The sequence below is a fragment of the Caloenas nicobarica genome, chromosome 18, assembly GCF_036013445.1.
Source record: "Caloenas nicobarica isolate bCalNic1 chromosome 18, bCalNic1.hap1, whole genome shotgun sequence".
Lineage (NCBI taxonomy): Eukaryota > Metazoa > Chordata > Aves > Columbiformes > Columbidae > Caloenas > Caloenas nicobarica.
In genome coordinates this window covers 3,813,187-3,836,597 of record NC_088262.1, presented here as the reverse complement: position 1 = coordinate 3,836,597, position 23,411 = coordinate 3,813,187, and the positions used below count along the sequence as shown (strand labels likewise).

Sequence of the window (23,411 nt, the reverse complement as noted above, 5' to 3'; positions counted from 1 at the left end):
TGCCTGGACTGTTTCTGTAATGATTCCCACTCGTCGTCCGTCCGTACGCGCTCATAGAAATCTCTGGAGTGTGATATTAATGACACGATACGTGGTGCGCAGCTCTGGACCTGCTGCATGTCACCCGCCCAGTGTTCTTCGGGATCGGTGGGTAGAACTGGTGGGTATTTTCACGCTAATTAAACACGCTTTATACCCGGCACCCAAGGGGCATCGGATGAAGCGCGTTTCTATGGGAACGCGAAGTCGCGCCGCTTCGGGGGGACCCGCGGGCCCGGGCTGAGGGGCGGGCGCCGGGAGCGGCCGGCAGGGGGCGCGCCGCCGCCGGGCTGAGCGGCGGGGCCGGAGCGGCGGGGCCGGAGCGGCGGGGCCGGAGCGGCGGGGCCGGAGCGGCGGGGCCGGAGCGGCGGGGCCCGGAGCGGCGGGGCCCGGTGGGCACCGCTGCGGGCACCGGTTTTGCCGTGTGAAACGGCTCCGTCAGCTCCCTCAGCCCGGGCAGGCCGGCGGGGGACAGCCGCGGTGCCTCCCGGGCCGCCCCTGAGGTAAACGCCGGTGGAGGCGGCAGCGCTGAGGCGGTTCGGGCGGGGGAGAGGAACGGGTGAGGGACAGAATCGATCCCTACGAGCTGCTGTGAAAGGGCCTCTCCATTGCCTTAGGGAGTGGATCTAAGCAAATCTAATTTGCTTAGATTGAAACCTGGGAAGATAAATCCTGTCATCCAACTCCTGCAGCTCTGGGCAGGGGGCCGGTGTTCTATAGGAAACCTCTGTAGGTGCTTCAGCTCAAAGAGTGACAATGTTCACTGCGTCATGGCCGAGACCCGGATCCTGTGAGGGTTATAGCCACTGTGAGGGAAAGTATTCTACTTTTCACATGAAGAAAGTCCAAAAGTTGAGCTCTGGCTGTTGGGTGCTGGTTGGTGAGGAGAAGGAGCAGCAGCCCGCTCAGCTCTTTGCTACCTCACGCTCAACAGTGATTTGTTTCTTTCCTCTGATCTGCTCAGTTTCCCAACAACTTCTTTCATTGTATTTTCCAAAACCAGACTCCATCTCCTCTTCGTGTTCAGTCTGATGTGGGAACTGCCTGGCCATGGTGGAAAGTCGCTGAGAGGAGAAAGATCTTGGTTCATCTTCCTTGGAGACGCATCCTTCACCCCTCAGCTTTGACCTGTCTCAAGGCTTGTCAGTTCGGGATTCATTGTAAGCATGATTTGATTTTATGTCAGAAATTAACCTTGAGTTACTAACTGTTCTCAAATTCAAACAATTCTTTCGACCGGGATTGAATACCGTATGGTTGACCTGACAGGAGAGCTCTCTCTTAAGACAATCACCCAAAAAAAGGGCTAATATCAAACTTCATTATTTCCCCAGCTATAACCAAAAAGACAATTAGAACCAGCTGCATCTAATAACAGATACTGGGGCAGAAGAGAGCAGCAGGTGGAAAGACTAGAGTCTACATTTTCAGTGCTGGACTCGACAAAGTTCTAAGTACAACATGGGGAATAGGAAGGGTCAGGAGCACAGTCTTTCAACACAGGTTAGAAATCAGAGAAGAGATTAGACCTTATTTTTTCCCACTATTCCTTCTCTTTAGGAGGGAAAGTATCCATGAGTCACGGAGAAGTCAAAAGGCAGCACATATCGTCTAATTCATATTGATCCTAAAAAGTGAACGCGTATTGTTCCAGCCACAAGGAGTACCACTGATAGTAAAAAAGCCGTTTGCCACTGTTACCTTTCGGACACAGTTTAAATCCCAATCTCATACCATCTGTGGTCCTTAGAAATTTTTTGCCATTTTCATGAGTCTGAAGGGGTTAATCTGATTGGTCTGATCCAGTCCTAACTTTGTACGTGGTATCAAACTTCTTGCTAGGGTTGTGTTTGAATAGGTTTTTTTGGCTTCTGATCCAAAATACTGCATTTTGCTTCACAAGTTTCCTTCCAGAGCTGGCTGGCTGGGTAGGTTGCTCCATTTAGTTCCAATTGTGAGAGCTGGGCAGTTTTGTAAAAGCTCTTTGGGGCTACTTTGGGTGGAAAAAGGGTCCATGAACGAACTGTTTTGATTTGCTCCAGGAGGCTTAGCGAACAGATGTTGGCTGGGTCCCTACTTTGAGGGCTTTTTACTGCATATTCATGAGCTGACCTTTTTAGCCACTTCCAATGCAGGAAGGATGTATATCTACATTTTGTTTGCAGTATTAGGAACACAAAAGATTGCCTGCATGACTGAATGTGAAAATGAATTGGGGTTTATCATCTGAAGTTCTTTCTAAGTTTCTTCTGAAGCCCTTCTGTGTTCTGGCTGCATCTGCTCCGTGGTGACCCACAGTTCCCTAGTTTCTGTAGCAATTACTGTTTTCCAAGGTAGTCACCAGGGTATGCAATGGGGAGAAGTGACAGTCTAAATTAAGAGACTCTCATGGACCTGGAAGATGATAATTTGTCTGTAACAAAACTCCTCATTAGAATACTGTTAATTTCCTTTCTGTGACAATTATAGCACAGCACTAGCTCATATGTGCAATGTGCAGAGATATTTCCCTGAAAAAAACCTATCATTACCACCAGTGAAAAACATTCCTTAGAGAAGAAAAAAATGAGCTCATAATTTTGCAGTGGTTTTCCAGTTTAGTGGGAGCTTGGTGGTAAGGTAAGGTTTTGGGGGTTCTCCCTGTTGTTTATTGCATTAACGTTAGATTTCATGGTTAGCATTTTCCCACTAGCATCTGGAATCAGAGGCCATACAGAGCTTTAGACACAGCAGTCCCCAACTGTGTGAAACCTGTTATCCCTGAAATTCAGCTCATTTATTCTCTCTTTAAAAACTCACTTCCCTTCCTACAGACATCTCTAAGTGATTGCTGTTTCTTTCTGTTGGCATAGCATATTTTTTTTATCCATCTGTTTTGAAGTTTTGATGAGATTTAGTTTTTTAATCAAAAGGAGATTGTTTTTATAATAGCTGTTTAGTGCCTGGAATATTTTGGCAGGAGTGGTGTCATATGAGTAAAGTGGGTTAGTGCTTCTCAAAAGTGCTGGATTGGGTAGCCTGTTCTTACGCTTTGGGGAGCAGGCTGGACAGGCTCTAGATGAGCAAGAAGTGGATGTTGTGCTCAAGGAATCACCTTTAAATCTGAAGAAGGTCTGCTCTGTTTAGCTGATGATGACGGTTTTGCTCATTGAGAGGAGAGAATCCCTGTTGTTCATCAGTTGCACTGGAGAGCCCTGAAAACCTTTTACTTTGTTATAATTTTCCCATCTGAATCCTGAAGTAGAACAGTTCTGCTCTTCATGGCCAAACGTCCTGGCTTTTCTTCTTGCACTTGCTTTAAACATTTAGCTAAAATCTTCAAAATACCAGAAGGGATATTTCTTCAAAAAATATCTTTTGGCTAGGATTGTGATCAGCTGGGCTCAGAACCATCAACGGAGGGAAGTTTTTTGCTGTAGCACTCCTTGAAGAAGATAATTCCTTTCTAGTGTTTGTTCACCATGGGGCATCTGGGCAGTACTACAGGATAAGGTTATCAACTTAACTCTTTCATTCGTTCCCAAAGTATGGATCATTTGCAGGACTGAGGTCTCCTGCTGGTTTTGCCAAGGGATCAGATCAGGTGACAGAGGAGATCATTCCCTTTACTTGACCTTGCCCAGCTGTGTGGGATGATATTTTAACCCTCGGCCCTGACCTTAGATTAGTACCAGCCATGCAGGATTCTGAGATGTGGAAGCTTGCTGTTCTCTGGTGGCTGTAGCTCATGTGGGTACATGGAAAGAACTTGGCACTGTTCCCCTTTTCCTACAGAAAAATCTTTTAGTAACTAAGGAGCTAGGACCCAGTGGCTAAGAGCATGGGCTGTGTGGTTTCCCATCACTGCGTGGGAGAAATTTGATCCAGATCAAAAATAATATGCAGTATGGAGTTCATGACAGCTGCGGATGAGAGAGAGGGTGCATGCTCTGCTACTGATGGATGGAAGATCCCATTCCTGTTCCAGAGGCATTGTCTGGTTTTATTTGGCTTTTTCTGGTTGGTTGTTTTTCTAAAATTTGTAGGGAAAAGAGGGACTTCTACTTTGGCTCTGCCCTTGTGGCTGAGGGTTGTCTGATCTGGTACTGGAGCTCTTGGATCAAGAAGACGTGGCCCGCGGCACTGGCCCGTCTCTGCTCTGACTCTGGGCTCCGTCTGGCTCTGGCTGTTGGTGAAGCAGAGACAGTGGCACGGTGTGGATCAGCCTGGCTCTGCCTGCCCTTCCCCCTTGCCAACCTGCTATTTCTGTACTTGATTGGAAGAAGCTAAAACTGTTGGATTTTTGCCTTCAGTCAAGGCATTCCTCAAGTTCCTAATCCATGCTCCAGATGGTTAAGATACCCATCTTGACACAGAGGAACAAATAATTATGGTAAAGAATTTAAAACCTCACACTGGCCCTGAATTGTGAGACTCCCCAGGACGGAGAAGTTGGCTTCAGAAAGCCCAAATCCCCTGGCACGTCTTGCCACCTGCCCGCGCTTGCTCAGCGGGAGCGAGAGCGGCGGGACCCCGATGGCCGGTACCTGCGGGCAGGCTCGGTGAGGCCAGAAAGAACGGGCTGAGACCTGCCCCAGGGGCTGCCCGGTGCTGACCGCACCTCGGCGGGTCGCTCCGGGGGCAGGCGGTGCCCGGGCAGGCCGCGCCGCCTCCCCCGGCCGCGGGCAGGGGCGACCCGGGGCTCCCCCGCCTCCCCCGTCGCCGCCCAGCCCGCATCCTCGGCCGTGCTGCAGCTCCGGGCTCTGCCTCCGAGGACGTGCAGCTCCCCCGCACCGGGAAGGGAAGGGAAGGGCAGGCCGCCCCCCCTCCCGGGCCGGAATGGCTCGGGGGAGGCGCCGGCCGTGCCCCGGGCTGGGGGCTGCGGGGGCGGGAGGAGGGAGCTGGCCGGGCCGGGGAGGGGTCACCTGCCCCGGCCGGAGCCGGCCGCCGGGATGCCGCCCGCCAGCGCTGCCCGCGCTAATTGGATGTTCCCTGGATGGAGGATTCCCTCCCCTCCCGGCTGCGGGAGTCATGAAGGCAGGCTCGGCTGCGCTTGAAAGTTTGCCAAGCAGCAGCTAGGTTTAATTTCTTCAAGGATCTGGGGGAAAAAAAGGGGGGGGGGGGGGGCGGGGGTTGGAGGGGGACCGTTTCCAAGCATGGGAGACAGGCTGCCGGAGCCTCACGCCAGCTCTTCCCCTGCTGTGGCTGCCAGCTCAGAGGCGGAAGAAATCGAGGTGCTGGACTCCGAGGATGTCCTACCTATGGCCGCAGAGGATGTAAGTTTCCTTTGCTCCGTGTCTTCCCCCCGTTTCCCCCGGACCGGGTTAATCAGCTCAAGCTATTTATAGATAAAGTCCGGGCTGGGGGGAGGAATGGGGCTGGTGACCCTCTGGGGCGAGGGAAAGCCGCCGTCCCCGCCGCTCTGCGCGCCCCTCACTGTCTGCGGGCTCCGGCCGCCGCCGGGCCGTGTCTCCCCGGAGCCGCAGCTCCCTTCTCCCCCCCGCCCCAGCCCGGGCAGGCTGCCGGTCCGCTCGGTGCCCGCAGCCGCGCCGCCGGGGAGATGCCGGCTCAGAGCAGGCTGCGGCTGGCGGGGCAGGGGCGGCTCCAGAGGCTGCAGAGGGACTGACGCCTTGGATTGAGGGGCTTCCTGGGGGCAGAGAGCTTTTCCAGAGTTCCAGCCGCTCTGGGGGCGACAGATGTAGTCCCGCTCTCGGGAACACGTTCCCTCTTCCAGCCCCCGAGAAGCAAACAGCCGAGGAAGTTTTTTCCCCGGCTCGGCAGGGCTGATAGTTTCTCTCCACCCTCTGAGCTCTGACTGCACCTGAGGGTGGGATAACTTGGCACCGGGTTTCTGCCACTGCTCATCCAGCCTAGGAGGACACTAGTGGTCCTGCGTGTTTGAGCCTGGTCCTGCCAGGCTGAGCAGCAAAGCCTGCAGAGCTGAGGCGGTCGTTCTGCAGCTGCTGGCCCCGGAGGCAGGAGCTCGCTGTGCACCTGTTTGGGAGGGAGCGAACGTGAGCAGATCCTGCGTTCCTGGTGCATCACAGGTTTGCTCACAGCTCTGCTTCCCAGCAAACTCTGCTGGGATGAGGGCTGTGCAAAGCACTCAGTCTGCAGAGGTAAGTGCAAGGTCTGTTCCTGCCTAAGGGAGGATGAAGCAGTCATACTAAATGTCCTTCTGAAGTGTGCTCTGTCTTGGGTCATGAACCGGCATGAAAGGGACACTTGTGAATTAAGCCTCCAGCAATGGCACATCGCTTTTCCGTCTACTTTTATGACACTGCTGGAGGAGCCCGTCTGGGGTTCTTTAGGGGCAGTGCTGTTCCTCATCCCCCAGCCCTTCCTTTTGAATCCACCAGAATTCGGCTGTTGGCGGAGTTTTCCCCCAGAGGGAAGCTGAGGAAGCGCAGTCGCCCGGTAGAACTGCCTTCCCCGGGTGGTATCCCTGAGCACCGCACAGTCAGGAGGGAACGTGTGATGCAGTTTGACCTCGGTTATAACGCTGCCGCGCAGTCCTGCGGCGAGCGTGCCTGACCCAGGGGCATATGCGGCTTTCACTTGGGAAGGGTGGCGCTCCAGGAGCTTTCACAGGTTCCCAAATCCTAGTGCTTGCTTGCCTCGGACTATGACCTTTTCTTCCCTGACAAATTGTGCTTGTCTGGATGGTCTATGAGAAAGATTTCCTGTTGTGATACACATTGGTCCCCCGGAGTTACTCCAGCCTCTACACAAATGCAGCCATTAGCAATTAAATCCTGCCAGGGATCCTCCCAGGAGATGCTGAAGTGCTGAGTGCCTGGCAGGATTGGGCTCCTGAGACAGGAGAGAGACCGTGAACCTTCCTTGGTGAAATCTAGATTCTCATCCTAGTTCTGCTGCTGACTTGCTGCTTGACCTTGAGGTAGGACAGTGTGGGTCTGATCCAGCTTGCAGTGTCTTGCCTTTACTTATGCTGGGATCTGCATTGTTATTTGACTCTGGTACCTTGTTTTCTGCAATCAACAAAACAGAGCTAGAGCCCACAGTTGCGTTGGTTATGGGAAGCTACTGAGACCTGGCAATAGATGATGCGACAGAAGCCTGAGGTATCATGTATCATTTGCAAGTCAGAAGAGCAGGAAGCGGTGTAAATGCCCTCCTCCCCACCAAGATTTCCTGCTGAAACAAGCAGGCTACAGAGCATCATCTCTGAAAATTCAAACTGCTCTGCACTAGGAGCATGCCCCCCGAGACCTAACTGGGGGTTGATTTTCTGTTGTTATTATGTTTGAAAGCTTGATGTAAGCTCTCTGGCTTGGTGAGCAAGCACTGACACAGGGGCAGTTCTTTATGTGTTATTAACCACAAAAATATTACGTAGTGAAGGTCTGGCTGTCACAGGCTTGACAGTGTATAACAGCTCAGCTGTGATGTCATTGCAGCCCTTGGAGCAGCGTTCCACAAAGCCAGGATTCAGGCAGTCCCAGAATGTTCTGTTCAAAGTGCTGGGTTGATTTATGATGATAAATGGGAGTTTATAAATGGATAGAGACATGGGGAGGAGGGGAGCAACAACTTAACTGATTAAATGGAATTCAGTGGCCTGATAATCCCACTGTCTCTCCAGTCAATTCTGCTTTGGATCTGCCTACCGTATGAAAGCAAATGTTTTTCCATGACTAGATAAGACTCACCAGAGCTCTGCATGTAACAGTGTGGAGATTTGCTTGTATGAGTCTGATATTTGTTATTTTTCTCATTTTATGTTTCTGGGAAGATGAATGAGGCAGAAAAAAAGTGTTGTGCTGAACAGCACTTCAGATAGGAGAGCTGGAAATCTGCAGGTTTTTTCTGGAGATGCCAAGCCAGTGGTTACCCCACTGTTGCCCCATGGAAGTTGCTCTCTTCTCAGCTGGTCCCTAAATCCAGGAGATATGAGAGACTGAAACACTTCATTAGGAATTTCCTCTGCTCTGTGGGGCAGGGAGGTGACTTGATATTGGTCTTTCTACAAATCATAAGCTGGAGCCAGTCACCAGCCTGTTTTTTCTGTTCCCCAGTGACAAGAACTTGTGTTCACATGGTCTCTGTGTTGAAGTGGAGCTTCCTCCTATACGGAGCTTTTAAGGCAGATCTGCAGGAACAAAAGTTGTGGGGCAAATCCTTGTAATGGGCTCTCTCCAGCCTTTCACCCTCCCACCTGTGCAAGAGGAATTACCTGTTTTTCAAATGTGGACATGTGAGGCTCGAAGAACTGATGGGTTATCACAGACCCTGCCAGAGTTAGGACCAGGCAGCAGACAAGGTTCTGAGAACCCGACACAATGTTCTGTGGGTCAGTGTTGGGCCACAAGACCTCAGAAAGTGATCTGAGAAACCATTGCTAACTCCTCCCTCCTCTCAATACACACCAAGCTTTCTTGATCCCTGTGAGTAAAAAAGCCTTTTATTCCTTGCTTGCCTGCAAGTAGACAAAGCAGGAGAAAACAGAATTAACACATGAATGTTCTGAATTCATCCTAATTTGGATTTGTAAATGAAAACTGTCCTCCCTGTGGTTGGTAGATTCTCCCTGCCTCCTCCCCCGGAAGGGTAGGTGATTCTGGGATGAAGAAGGATATTGGAAATGGCACTAAATCATTTGGTTATTTCTCTGTTAGAATATACTTCTACAGTTTATGTTAATGTCGTTGCTCTTATACCTTCTTTTTCTTCTTTTTCTTCCCTTATGCATTGCCTCTCAGCACTGGAAAGTCCTATTTGATCAGGTATGTGAACAACTGATATATTGTGTCTGTCTTGTGAGCAAAGAGTCTAACCTCCAATTAATTTCCTCTGTACTACGCTTTTCCTTTCATTTAAAATACAGCCTAGGACTAATGCGCTCCGTGCTCCCAGTTTGCAGGATGCTGGCATGCAAGTCACAATTATCCCTACTGCTTTGGGCCTTTCTCTCAGTTCCTCTTCAGAGCAGCCAGGGACAGAAGTGGGCCCAGCCTGGCCATCCCTCCCAGCACAGCGGCTGAGCCAAGGTGCTGCACCAGGTGCTCTGTTTGCTGCCAGTTGCACTGTCCTTGCTTTGTGGATTAAAGGATCTTCTGCTCTGTGAGGCAGGCGAACTAGGACCTGTGAAACCAGTGCTGTATTCTTTGAAATGGCTCCCCAGCTGCTCAACTGACTTCTGCAGGGTTACATCCTCCAGGGGAGGACCTGCTGATTTAAACTTGCACAGAATTAGCGAAGTATCTGCTTCTGTACCAAAGACTGTGGTTTTATCAGGTAAATGCCCTGGGTCAGATCTGTAGCTGGCTGAAGTCAGCACGGCTCTGCAGAGCTCTGAGTTATAGCTACTGAGAATTTGGGTTGTGGATTCTAGTTTGTAAATTATGCTTTTAGCTGCTTTAACTGACATGTTTGCTTTGTGGTATTCCTTCCATCTGCCAGGTTGAAATGTGAAGCAGCTAGAAACTGAAGGATTTTCCTAGGGTTGACTTGCTTCTGAACTGTAGCACTCTCTTGCTGTCATAAACTTTTGTGCTGCTGTGTGTGCGTGTAAATGTCACCTTCTGTAAGGGAGCTTACTGTGATGCTGGCATCGTCCTGGCAATACTAAAGTTCAGATGGGATTTCATCCCTGCTTTATGAGGCGATAATCTTGCTTCTGCGTCTGGCTGAACTGCAAAGCCAAAAGCTGTAGTGCAGTCTCTGTGAAAGGATGTCCTTGGTACCCTGGGGGTCCCGTTATCATTCAGCTACTAACAGGGCTGTCTGTTCTGATGAGTGCTCCTTTATACCCACTTAGCCGTGACTGAGTGCTGATCCATGTGTCTGGACCACAGTACGTTTGTTGTACAGTCAAACAAGCTGGCAGTTGGGAATTAGATTACTGTAATTGTTGATCACACCTAAATTGTGTGGTGTACTTGCATTTGCTGGGGCTCGTAGGGTATGCTGCCTCACAAAAGGTGGATGCAAGATAAATTGCTTGTGATCTGGGCCGAATGTTGGTTTCGGCCACTTTGAATTCTCTCCCGTCTCAAATGTTGGCCTTAATTTGGTGCCTGATTCTACAAGCATCCTTTGAAGTCATTGAGTCCTTGCGGGATGGGGCTCTTGGCTGGTAGCTGCCTCGGGCTCAATGAGAGGAATCTGTAATTTCCCACTGGACTTGCTTGAATAGTAGATGGAGTTTTTTTCCTTCTTTTTTTCTTTTTAAGGGAGGGGAGGGTTTGACTGTTGGATTTACAGAACATTACCCCAGTAACAAGGGAATGGGCTGTAAAAGCAGACCTTCAATAATTAGCTATGTTTCAATTAGGGCTGCAGCTGAAATTTAAGCCTTGTCTGTAGGGCTTTATTATCAAAAAGAATGCGACCTGTGACAACTAGTTGTAAGTCCTGAATAAATCAATAACGTCCTTGTTGCCTGTGGGCGAAGCCGAGGAGTTGACGTCTTCCTCGTGCGTTATATCAGCCATGCGATGCAATTAGCCCTGCAGTGAATTGCAAGATTCTGTTTGTCATGGAACAAGGTTGCTATTCCCAGCGGCTCTGTGCTGGTAGGAGAAGGGAGCATTTTGTTTAGCTCTGATTGACATCCATGTGAAACATGAGGACAGTCTTAATAACTAGTGAAAGCCTGTGTGTTGAAACTCCGAACAGTTGCAGCTCTCCCTGGGAGATACAACCTGGCCTTGTGGGTGCTTAGAGTGGAAATGGGTGGCCAAAGATTTGCATCCCCTGTGCCTCTGTGGTGCGTGGGCTGCGACTGCAGTTCGATAGCCACCTTCTCAGCCAGGACACGTGGGTCTCTGCGCTCACCGTCCCAGGAGAGCAGCAGAGCAAGAGGAGGCTCTCGAGAAAGTGTTGGAGCAGTTGGGAATTCACAGGCGGGGAGTCTGCAAGTCTGTTGTTTCTGGAGTGGTGGACTATGGCAGCAAACAGGGTAGGGAGGGGTCAGCACTTCCCCCTCTTGCCTTTGGGGAAGGAAATAAATTATTATTAATGCCTTTTTTTTTTTTTCTTTCCTGTGGGGAGTTAATTTTAAAAATACTTTTATTTAGGTTTACTGACAAAGAAGCAGGTTTCTATTTAGGCATACAAAATTAACGGGTTTGGTTTTTTTATGACTTCCCAAACATCTTAAATTAAAAATTCAAAACTTCTGATGAAAATTGCTGCTCAGCTATAAAGCAGTGCTTTTTTCCTTGTTTATTTTGAGGGAAAGGAGCGACAGACAATGCTTTCTGGAGGAATTTTTTTATTTTATTTGAACCAGCTCTAATCATTCACACTGAGAACTGTAAGTAACTCAAGCCAGTATCTCCAGCCAGTTGCAGATCACCTATTTTTAAGAAGTAAAAGAACTGAAATTTGGCAAAAAGGCCGATCCAGATCTGCTTGGTAGGCTTTGAGGATCAAAGAAGCCCTTCCCAGGGCAAAATCCAGAGTACACTGAAGCAAGTACCAAGATTCCTCCTGCATTTAGTGTGGTCAGCACTTCACCCAAGAGTCTGGGAGCAGGCAGACACGTGGCTGTTCAGTGCTGCAGCTACAGTACAGCTGCTGCTTCATACTGTGCTTACGAGATGCGGTTTTTATTACGAGACCCTAGCCCTCGGGCAGCTCTAACTCACTTTTATATGGGAACTTTTATAGGGATTCATACATTTATTTATTGTGCTCATAAACACCCTCCACCCACACACACATTAGCTCTGCATCTGCTGCCTTCTGCAGAGCCTGTGCCGCCACTGAACACTCCATGCTCTCCGTGTGGAATCCAAGCTCTGAGCAGAGCGAGGCATTGCCTTTTTCCAGCCCTCTGCAATCACTTGGGGTTTTCTTCATTTGTTCTTCACCGGCCCAAAAAAAGGGGTTTTTTGTTAATCTTCTGATAAAGGTAAAAATGCAGCAATCCCAGGAGCAGGTCCTGAGAGTTATACACTTCACTGTGCTAATAAGATCCCTTGTTAATTGCCTTGCACACAGACATGAGAACATCTCCCTGTCCTTGTTGAACCCAAGTTGTCTGATGGTCAGACAGTGAGTTTGCAGATGAGTCTCCTGAGGGGCTGTTCCTGCTTTGCTGTGTCCTTTCTAGGGCCTTGGGTGCCCTTCTTTGCCTCCGTGTCCCCAGTGCCCCTGCTTTAGAGATTACTGCAGCTAATTGGTATTATCCAGCCCTTGGCTGTGCTGGTGAAAGAGGCTGTCTAGGAGGATGATGTTTGTTGACACACCTGCCTTCTGAAGGTGGCTTTTAGCTTTGTTAGATGCCAAAAGCTCCTCTCATCTCTGTTTCCCCATCCCCATGGCTGTTGAGATTTCATGGGTGAATTAACATTATCAGCTCTCATCTCAGAGTTCTCACTTCTTCTCACCCGTACCCTGGTTTGTAGTCATGACAACAAACTTGTTTTAAATAGACACACATAAAACTCTCCAAAAAGACCCCCCTTACTAGCTCAGCACCTTGATCCTATTGCTTGTCAATCCAGGCTGTGTTTTTGTTGCAGCTGCTTCAGAAATCCTGAATTCCTTCCTGAGACTTGTACGTGGGCGTGATGGTAACAGATGAACAGAGTTTATGGGGAATGCAGAGAGATGCCAAGGTCTGTGTAGGCAGCTAATGGAAAACTTGAGCTCAGAAAAAAGGCTGTAGAGATATCCTGGACCAGACGTGCACTTGCCAGCAAGAGTTCAGTTGCTGACACTACCAGCAGTGGGTGCAGCTGAACCTGCTCTGCCATGGTCTCATAAAACATAAAAAAATACTGACTTTGCAGCCTTCTTCAATCCAAGGCTGGTTCCTGCATGATTGAAATTGCAAAGCAACCCATACAATGAAGCCAGCTATGGCCACGGTTGGTGGTAGCTGAGAAAGGGAATTATTCTGAACTCAATGATGTCTTATGTTAACTGTGTCCCTTTTCTCTGGAAAGCCTTTAACACAGACAGGTTGAGCTATTTCCCACACTGTAAAAGAAATTCCAGTTTGTTTACTGGGGTACTGTTGAACTAAATGTCATACTTGGCATTGAAAAGTTTCCCTGACTGTTGCTGCTGGCGAATGCCTGCTGGCCGTGGCTAAAAAACCTTGCCAGGCAGGTCTCTCTGAACTCCAGGCAGTGGTTTGTGCCTGGAGATTTTCCCACTTTCTCTGACAAATTGCTTGTGTTTTACTGCTGGTTTGCATGGGTCACTGGGAGCAGGAAGAGCAGAAACTGCAAAATGAGGAATAGGAAATGATGGCAGTGAGAGCAGTAATATAGGCAGGGGTTGACCACAGGGTTGTATGTGACCTTCAAGTCCTTGCCTGATATTTGGGCTATCGCTGCCATTTTAGATCAGGTTTGTCAGGACGTATGTCTGCATTGGAGTGATGCTGCGAAGAGGAGGTTGCAGGAACTGGAATCAGGAAATAGCCATAGACTTGTTATTTCATCTCCTAATGTGAACTAGAGAATTGGAGGTGCTGGTGGGGAGACTGTCCATGGTGGTAGCAGATTAGCATCCAGCCCTAAACCGGGGTCTGTATTGTCTGCTATATTAGACACTTCTGTGAGCATGACAAGAAATTGCCCCCTTCTCCCCTTCCACCAAGCTGCCCATTGTAAAGGGGAAAGACACTTTAAAATCTACAAGGGTCTCTTGGCAATGCACAGAGGGGATTCTGCATCTGCCCCACGCCTTGAAGTCTAATCTCATTTACAGTTGTCAGCTTGGGCTGCTGCAGGAGATGAAAGGCAGAGGACAAGGAGGGAGAATAGATTAGTCTCGAGCAGAGGGCACTGGGAGTGCACCTGCCTCTGCCCCGCTACCTTGAGGAGGGGCGGCAATGGCAGCTGGGCTTGTGTCATCTGCTGCTCTTTGAGGCACACTGCCATGGAGCACACGATTAATGACTCAAGGGGCTGGGCTTTTGTGAATGATAAAGCCCTGGGATTTAGGCAGGGCTCTTTTTTTCTGAGCAACGCCATCACTTTACATTTCTCAAGTGGTGGTTGTGGTGGAAGGGAGCTGCTGGCTGTGGTCACAATGCTTCCCTTTCTCCTCCCTCCCCAAACTGTGCTGACCTTTGTCATGCAGCATTACCCTTTGACTCTTCCACTTTGGGTTATGGGGTGGGGAAAAAAAACCCAGAGTCCCTTCAAATTCATTGCCCTGGGGACCGACTTGAAGGGAAGAATGGGTTGGTAAGACAGGATCTGTTTTTGCTGAAGGAGATTGGTTTGCTGATTCTGTCTGGATTATCAACCCTTTGCTGCCTTCTGCCAGAGGCTTTTTGGAACACAGCAGCCTCCAGGAAAGAGGGGAGGGGAATTTATCCTTCCTTTAGTCAAGGGGGGAAACTGAGGCATTAAGCAACAAATAGATACCTGAGAGATTATTCCTTCTGCAGGGTAATGTCTTTTACCATGCCTGGATTAGCCTGTGTCTGTCCCCAGTGCTGTTACAGTGGATGGCAATCTCCCAGCACTTCAAGGCTTATACCCGGATTTGGCTTTTAGCCATGATACCCTGGAGCGATGGCTCAGCATGAAAAAGCTACCTGGAGGTCATTAATGATCTTCCTGCTTCTTGCAGGATGAACAGCAAAAAGTCTCCAATTTCCTCCTTAATCTTCTAATACCTCTGTAAACCAAACACCAGCCAGACTCAGGGCATGTCTCTCTGGGATTGTATTTACACCTTCTCTGCAGTGTGAAAGGTTTGTGACCCGCTACCCCATTTCCCCTTTCCCCGGCTATTTGGATACTCCTCTCTACAAACCCACCAGCCTGTACAAAGACTGTTTGCTTTGCCTCCTGCAAAAAGTTGGGAGTAGAAGCCATCAACAGCAACCAGACATCAGCAGTGTAGCAAACACAGCACTGTTAAGCTTGTGCTGCTGGAAGGAGGCATCTCCTGAAATGTTTCAAGGATTCATAACAAACACACTGAAAAGCACATGGAGGCTGAGTCAGTCTTACACAGCTCGTGAGTTACTGGCAGCTTGATGTCTCTAGATTTGTAAACGCCTCAGGAGGCTTCCTACTCGTTACACATTTGTGTACCTTCCGTGGTTGAGCTGCCTGGAAACCTGCAAGTTAGAGCACAGAGTCCGAGCAGGACAGCAAGCTATGTTCAGGCTGTCTCTGCTGCAGTGAGAGCCTTTGGTAGCGTCCGCTCTGCCAGTTCAGCTGAATGTGCAGGATGGTTTTTAGGCACATAGGTCCTTGCTAATTTATTGTTCTCAAATCCTGTTTTGCACATAGAAAGTCACTGAAGCAATAAGAACGTTTAAGCCTGCATGTTTAAAAAGAAAGGAGGAAAAAAGCCGTAAACAGAGCAGATTGATGCTGTTCTGCAAATCCGCTGGTGCATTGCGCTCTGTGGCTGTGTGCTCTGTTACGACAGAGAAGGGGAAGAGATCATCCTGTCTCCAGAGGAACAAACCAGCTGCTTAGTGAGTGTAAGCAGTTTGGAGGTGCTTTTCTACACCATCATCACTTATGTCTGTAATATTTACAGGGCTTTTGAAGTTACTCTTCACCACACCTGGAAAGCAAGTGTTTCTCCTCTGTGGTAGGAAGCATGCCGTTCCTGTTGTCTTCCGTTATTTGCCATCAGTGCAAATGTACTGGGGCACGTTTGCAAATTAAATGCAGCAGTGGGTGTGTTTGAGTTTGACAGCAGCCAAGGAAGCTGTGATCTCTTTCTGCCTCCTCAGTAGGCATTGTACAATGTGTTGGTCTGAAATTAGCTTGGTATTAACACACCGTGAGATAAAATCGATGGGGTTCAGGTGGTGGGCTGTTTTCCTGCACTGTTGTACACACAGACAGCTAAGGAAAGCTCATCTCTGAATGCTCTGGATTTTTACGTGATTCAAACCTTGCAGTGTTTGCCTCTTCAAGTTGTAGCACTTAGGGCAGTCACTTCTTCCCCTCTTCTCTCATAATCTCCTGAGTGGTGGCATCCCCTTGATTCAGCTGCTTGTGGTGACACTGGGGGTATTCTGTCACCAGAGATGATATGTCTTGGTGAAACGTGTAGTGAAAGTCCTGAATGTTTGTGATCACACTTGTCCTGACACTTGTTTTTGAGACCAGTCATGATCATCTCTGCCCTGGACAGATTCCAGCTGGCTAACTGTACTTCTCTGACAGTAATTTCAGCTGCAAAAGTTGGCTTTTACTCTCTGTTGCATGGGGCAAAGACCATCCAAAGGACTTCATGAGATCTGACCATCCAACTTGTTGTAAGCCTGTAAAGCGTTTCTTTCAGATGCTGTGTTGGAGCAGAGGAACCTGGAGATTCACTTCTGCCTTGGGCTGTCCCAGTGTTATGTTGGGCATCTTGTGCAAGGGCTGCTGTTGTGCTCTCATCAACTGTTTTGGGACCAACCCAGAACTTCCCAGTAGGAACTTCTCTTCCTTCTTTAAAAGGCACAAGGCAGTAAAGAATTCTAGATCCTCTGGAAGTGACCTCAATTAGCAGTGACTAATTATCAGTGCACATAGTGTGGGGTTGTTCTCTGTGCTAGAGAATCACGAAGAGAATGCACAGAAGTCTTACCTGGACCTGGAATTCTTTCAACTCTAAAACTAAACCCCCAGCACTAGCAAGACACAGAGAATGTATGTATTCTTAGTATATGTTCCTGTCGCTTAGAAATAGCTGTCTGCAGTGACCCCGTGTTGCTGGTGAGAAGAGTAATGATGTATGAAAATGATGTTAAACAAGCAAGATCCATCTTGCCCCTTGGAACTGTTCTTTGCGCTCTTTGATACCTGATGTACTCAGTAAGTAGCCTGTACTCTGGCATTTCCTGAGTTGCATGAGGAAAACATAAGTGAGGCTGCTGAAGGCAAAACTGCTTGTGACTATTGTCAAACCTCTGGTCTCATCCACTTCTTCAGGGCAGTGTTCCCTGAGGAAGCATCTGTTTGCCTCTGAGATCCTTCACGATTGAGTACCAGAGATGATGGAGACCCTACTTTGTGTAACATAGTTGTTTGTGATGTACAATTGTAGCAGAAGTGCTTGTTGATGACAGCCTACAGCCAACAAGACGTAGCCATGCTTACCTCTTGGCAGGGAAAGGATAAATATTATAAAAGGTGCTGATTTATGGCCCTAGTAAACAGTCCTGGAAAGCACAGTGAGAATTTTCTGGACCTTATGTGGTTCCAGCTGACTGGAAGCTCCAGGCTGTTATTTGACCATGTGGAGTAATAAAACTGTGAAAACTAATTAAATTTTGGGCCTGGTGCAAAACAAACCAGTTCATGCAAAAAATTACTCCACACTTGCAAGCAGCAAGCTTCTAAGCCTGTATTTAATGACCAAGCACGCAGTATGATGCATGAAGTATGTTCCTTTTGCTGATTTCTGAGGCCAAACAGAATATAACAAGCTTTACTGATCACTGAGGATCTGAATACCAGCTCAGGATAATGTTCTCTTTCATCCTTATTAATTATGTAGCTGGTGTGTGGGTGAAGGTTTGACATAAAGCTGCATTGGATGGTTTCTTGTAGACTAAACCAGCCTGAATTACACACACCCAACCTCAGCCAAAGAAGTTCGTTCAATGAAATGCTGTAGTCTTTCTGAGGTCACTCTCTGCTCACTGATCACTGAATGAGCTCTTTCCCGGTGGAAACACCAAGGTGTTTTTCTGATATTAGCACACAAAGAGAGTCAGCCCTGCTCAGGACCTGCCTCCTGCGGTGACCGTGCTCTGCATGTGTCGGCTGTGATGGTGACATCAGAGAAGGGATGTCTCTGAGTGCCCTGGTATTGTGTCCATTGCCAATGACAAGACACTTACTGACACTGTACAGATGATCCAGCCTCTGTCATCCTACACCGACTTGGAGGGAGGGAATGACTGGCCGTTCTTCCTGCTTAATCAGATTACTAAAGTAACCCTTCCTGTCCCATTGTTCCTGCGTTTCTCAGTAACCCTTAATACTGGATGTCCAACTGCCCGTATTGTTAGAGTCAAGGCTGTGTCTGCTGATTCCTGTTCCCCTTTGCTAAGGTCTCTCAGTTTAGCAGGTGGCAGAGCTTTGCATAGAGCCTTTGCTCACTGGGACACATGATGCTGCTTTGCTGTTCTTTTCTGATCGATAACTCATCACCCTAAAGAGCAGAGCTGGCCCTTTTGCAGAGGGTGCTCTGCAGTAACTGTGCAATTATTTGCTATGTTTGAGTTGCACAGGCTTGAGCTACAGTCCCTCAGAAAGCTGCAGGCAGTGCGTGGCCCATCTTCTCCCCCGTTGAGAAGGGAGAGGAGGGAGGCTGAATATTGTACCAGGTCCCTTTGCTGCCCCGCTACGTGGCTGTGGAATGAGGGAGCCTGATCTGGAGCTACCTGTTGTGGGGGGAAGGTTTTGTCACAGTCAGGTCTGTGCCCACACCTGGGTCACAAGACAGAGTCTCCTATCTTGGTAGGATACTTGTCATGATTGCTGATACAGGAGCAGGTATTTGGAATCTGAAAGAGAAACGATCTCAAAGGCAGAAAAACAGTGATGTGACTAGCTTTTTAAAAATTATTTATGTATTTATCTATAATTTTTGACCGCTCTGTTTCTGATGGATGCGCTTGAATTGTTGGGGTACTCAGTACCAGACTACCAGCTAGCAAGGGTCTATCCCGAACTTTGGTTTTCTCTGCTGAGCTGCGTATTATTGCAGAGCTATTATTTGACCTAAAATAAGTGTCTGCATACTCACTGCTATAGAATTCTGCCTTTTCACGCATTGAATCAAGTCCCTGTGGATTTTCACCTTCCTCCCAGATCTGGCAGACAGTGAAAAAGGGAGCTATTTTTAATCTGAAATGTTCTGTGTTACAAGTCCAAACTATAAAATGTAGTTTTTCTCCTGACAAATTTCATGGCTGATTGCTATAAAACTCCTTGTCCTTAAAGGAAGGATAAAACTTCCAACAGGAAGGGCAAAAGTTCTCATTTTTGGGCTTATGGATCTTACTTCCTTTGATAAAACTGAAAAACAACATCAAGCACCATCTTTGGATTGAAGAATTTACCAAGAAGGAGGAACAATTTAACAGAGGAGTCTAGCAAAGTCCAGTGTGATGCTGTGGTATAAAGGGACCCGCAGTCCTGCCCTGCAGGGTGCTGCTCTCTTTTCTGCCTGATGCAGCAGAGGAGCAGCGCTCGACTCCTGGCGACAGATAGATCTTTGGAGTTTCTGCCTGGCCTTTGTCTCCCTGGTGTTGCTCACCAGATATGTCACTAAGTAGCAGCAGAGAGAGACCCAGTGGCTCAGATCTGATTAACCTCTACAACTTTATCCCAAGTCTTAATTAGATTAGCTGCAGGGGGGATGGTTTTGCTGTTGTTACTGGTTTTTTTCTTGAACAGGTACTTATCACTGTGACATCTGATGCAAGCAACAAGTTGGAGTAGCAAGACCTGTGAATAAACAAGAGGTGCTTGCTGCTTCTCCACTGGTCAACTAAGAGCTCCTGCTCTTCATTTCTGAAAAGTTGCTGTACCTGATGCCTGTGAGATGGGTCTGAGTAAGCCCTACAGCCTGATCTTTTGGGAGGTGTAGGTCTTGCCTAACAGCCTGGATGCCAGACCAGAACCCGCTGACTGCTAACTGCACTTCTGTCACTTTTCAGAAGGATTTCTGCTCAGTAAATGTTCAAAGCAGTATTAACTTTCCATCTTCAGTTTCTTTCATCTTTTCTAAGAGCTTTTTAGTTTCCTTCAGGGCCTGATTTTTCTGCACCTTGGGGTTTTTGCTTGTATCACTGCAGTGGCTGTGGGCTGTAGGGAACTGGCCTCATTCAGCACTGCAATAGCCCTTCCTCTTCAAGGGCTTCAAAGCTTGTTCTCCATTATCTGTTCATTTAGTTTTGCAGGTGGGAACAAGGAATGAAGAGATCAGTGATCATATCCTGTTACAGTGGTGGAGAGGCTGCTACAGACCTAAAAAAGGAATGGAATCCGTTTCATCGTGGGATTGCCCCTCATTCCTCAAACTTCTGTCTACCTGCATGGTGCCCAGTTGAGGAAAAGGAGAACCAGTTTACAGAAGACTTTCCTCCATGTTCATCCTTCTGCCTGCAGCACCCAGTTACCTCTTAAACAAGCTTAAAATAGAAGCTTTTCTTCTTGCTGTAGCTGTAATTGGCATTGGATTGTGCACTGGAGAGAATCATTCACCTCCCTGAGATATAGAAGGGGTACATATGCTGCTGAGAAGCTCTCTCTTACATCTCTTTCTAGATATTCGTGCACAATGAGAGTGAATTGTAGGTGTGATATCAACACGGCTCTGTTCCAGGAGGAATAATAGATGTACCAGCACCATTCTAGCTGTTACACGATCAAAAGTGCTGTTACATTAAAGATGGTATTACTGCCTGGCTTGGCAAAAGGGCTGAGAAATTGTTCCAGGGTTTTAACATACATTCACATAAACTGTCTTCCATAGTGAGGATCAGGCCTTTGAATTTAGTACACTAGGATTGGTTTTAGTGACTTGGTAAAAATGTACCTCCAAGGAATTCCCTCTTTGCCCAGGGCCTGAATGCGATTCAGTTGTGAACACGGTGATATAGTTACAGCCTTTAAGTAGAGGGTTCAGTGCTTCACTGCATCTGGGGTGCCTTTGCGGGCTGCGTGGTTGTCAGCCATGGACTCTGCTGCTGCTTGTAAAGAGAATGTGATCATTAAGTTGAATTATGACAGATATCAGTTTCCTTTTTCAGTTTTAATGTATTCATGTATTTTGTGTCTGCTGGCTGCCCAGCAGCTTGCAGGCTGGATATGTAAATGGGAAGCTGCAGAGGATGACTGATCCATTAATAGCTGGAATTTGATGCTCATAGAAATGAATGCATTTAATGTTGCATGGCAATGGTTAGCTTGAATTTTTAAGTTGCCTGAGGATCTCTTACTTGGAATTCTGTGGCTCGGGCTATATTTGTTACAAAAGCAATACAAATGGAGAGGCCCTGTGGTTTCAGAGGGTTGGCTATTCTTTTGTCTGTGAGTATTGCTTACACTTTTTCTGTATCAAATGTTGTTCCAAGGAAGCTGTGAAAATGTGAAATGCAATGATATCTGAAAATGAAGCATTGCAGGCCAAATTCACTGCGTCCACAAATATATGTCTTTGGAGATCTGTCCAGATACTATTTTTCAGGAAAAGCCAAGTTTTAGTAGATAATCCTTCATTATTAGGCTTTCATGGAGGGATGTAGAGGACTAAAAGGATTTGGTGGGTCATAAAAATAAGTACAGATATGCCACTGTGGGGTTTTAAACACAGGATGAAATCCTGGCCCCTCTGAAGGGGCCTCATTTGCTTCCTTTGGGCCCCACACTACTTTCATTACTGATTTCAGATTTTCGTTTTACAGTGTTTCTTTAAGCATGCAGACATAGAAATATCCCATTTCTTCTGCTGAGGGTTTTAGTAAAGGTAGCTCGCACAATATGCACCCTTTCCATGGTAGGGCATTTGTGTGATAAACTTTGTTTTTCAGGCACAGGAGGTTGTGATGATTCCTCAGATATTGAGAGGCACTTCTTGCTTTTCCCCTTAGCACTGTGAGACAAATACTTCAGCTCCTCAGCCCGAGCCTGCACAAGTGATGAAGGGGCAGTAGCAAATATACAGAGAGAAGTTGTGCCAAGGAGAAAGGAATAGCCAGGCTCAAATGATCTTTTCCCCTGAGGCTCCTATGGTTTGTCTCAATTTTTTCTAAGGTGAAGTGCTGGATCCAAGCCTTGCTAACAGCCAGCATCTTTCATGTCAGGGAAAAAATTACTTGCCAGCATCTTCCTTGGCCACAGACTCTCTAACTGCTGGTGATTTCAATGCAGCAGAGTTTGGCCGCGGAAAGCCTATCGTTACTGTAATAATGTCCAGCTCTGCGGGTACGGCATCCATCTCTGATGGATCTGATCTCGTAGGAGTGTATGTCAGGGTCAGACTGGACAGTATCTCTGTTCTGCAGCCTGAGGGAATGACTGCACTTTGGTACGTTTCTGAGAGGGGATCAAAAGAACCAGATTTGCTGGATGGGCAGCAGGAATAGAACCAGGGTGAAGTACCATTGTGGGGTGGCTGGGGGTGTGGGTGATACCTCCTGCTGAAATCTTTGTCTGTGGAATGAACCGAGTCAAAACTCTAGTTTCCCTTTCACGCTGGGGAAGCACTCAGGGTGAGAATCCTCAGACCAGCAGCAGCTTGGTGCCAGTCCTGCGTGGGACAGAAATACTGCTGAGCCCAAAGCACTTTCACAGCTGGGCCACAGCTTTTTCGTTTCTAGAGAGAACAAGCAGCGAGACTGACTCTGGCACTGGCCTCCCTCTGTCTCTGGGAGTGCAACAGGTTTGCTCTCCCATGCATGCTCATGTGCAGTACTTTACTGCAGGGCCGAGCAAGGCTAAAAATCTTGCCTGTGTATCTCCTGTCCAGCTCCTCAGAGTCACTCAGTGTGATGAGCAGAGCCTGGTTATATCTGTTCTCCATCTGTCCCTTCCTCCCTCATCTTCACTATTGTTAATTGCTAGCGTCTGTCTTGAAAGATTGCCTCTTAGCACAGTGCTGATGGGATCTTTCCACGGAGGATTAAGGCTGGAGTGGATTGACAGGAGACAGTATCCTTGCTGTGGAAAGTTTGCCAATTGTGTGTGGGCTCAGCGCTGCTGCTCTTCCGGTTAGTCCAGTTCACGTCAGGACATAGGCAAGGGTCCGTCGCAGCTCCGTGCCCCCTCAGCGGGGCCAGCTGGCCAGATGTGGCCTGATGCACCGTGTGCTGGTTTGGGAGAGGCCTCCTGCACCCAGCTGCTGCACACAGCCTTTGTCAAGACTTTTTGCATCAGCTGCACCATCCCACGGAGATAATTTCATACCTGGCTCGTCAGGTGGCTTCCACTGTGCGATCGCGGTACTTTAATCCAGGATGTGGATAATGATAACAGCATCGTGGGGAGTGTTGGCAGTAGGAGTTGAGATGTCATTTCTTACTGTGTCATGCTCCCTAGGTGGCTAATGTGTCTGTAAATCACACAAGTGCTTTCCTGTAGCTTTGGTTTCTGCTGCTGCCTCGGCTGCCAGGATTTTCGTGGGACACAGATCTTAGCTTTTGGCGAAAGCATGGCCTTCTTTCCTTGTAAAGGTACTTAGTATGTATTTCCAGTGCCCTGACGCATAGCCAAGGGCCCTGCTAAGTTCACTGGATCCGGGCTCTGAGAGATTATATATGGTTTTTGTTTGGTTGTGGTTTGGTTTTTTTTCTTTCATATGGAGTCTGTTTTTTTCCTTATGTGCACAGGGAGCAGGGAAGAATCCCTTGGCATTTCAGAAGGTAGGATTTCCCTTTTACCTCTTTTGGTGTCCTGATCTACTCCTAACAAGTCCTTGGACACCCT

The 23,411-nt window shown here is 48.0% G+C and overlaps 1 protein-coding gene across 1 annotated transcript in view; it reads left to right on the top strand.

The window, feature by feature from the left end:
• The first annotated feature begins 5,174 nt into the window (after positions 1–5,174).
• RHBDL3 (rhomboid like 3) overlaps positions 5,175–23,411 on the top strand; it is a 51,824-nt gene continuing 33,587 nt past the window's right edge. The window contains exons 1-2 of the mRNA XM_065647840.1: positions 5,175–5,294; positions 8,742–8,765. Coding sequence (XP_065503912.1) covers positions 5,175–5,294; positions 8,742–8,765 — 144 coding nt within the window. The remainder of the gene's footprint in view (positions 5,295–8,741; positions 8,766–23,411) is intronic.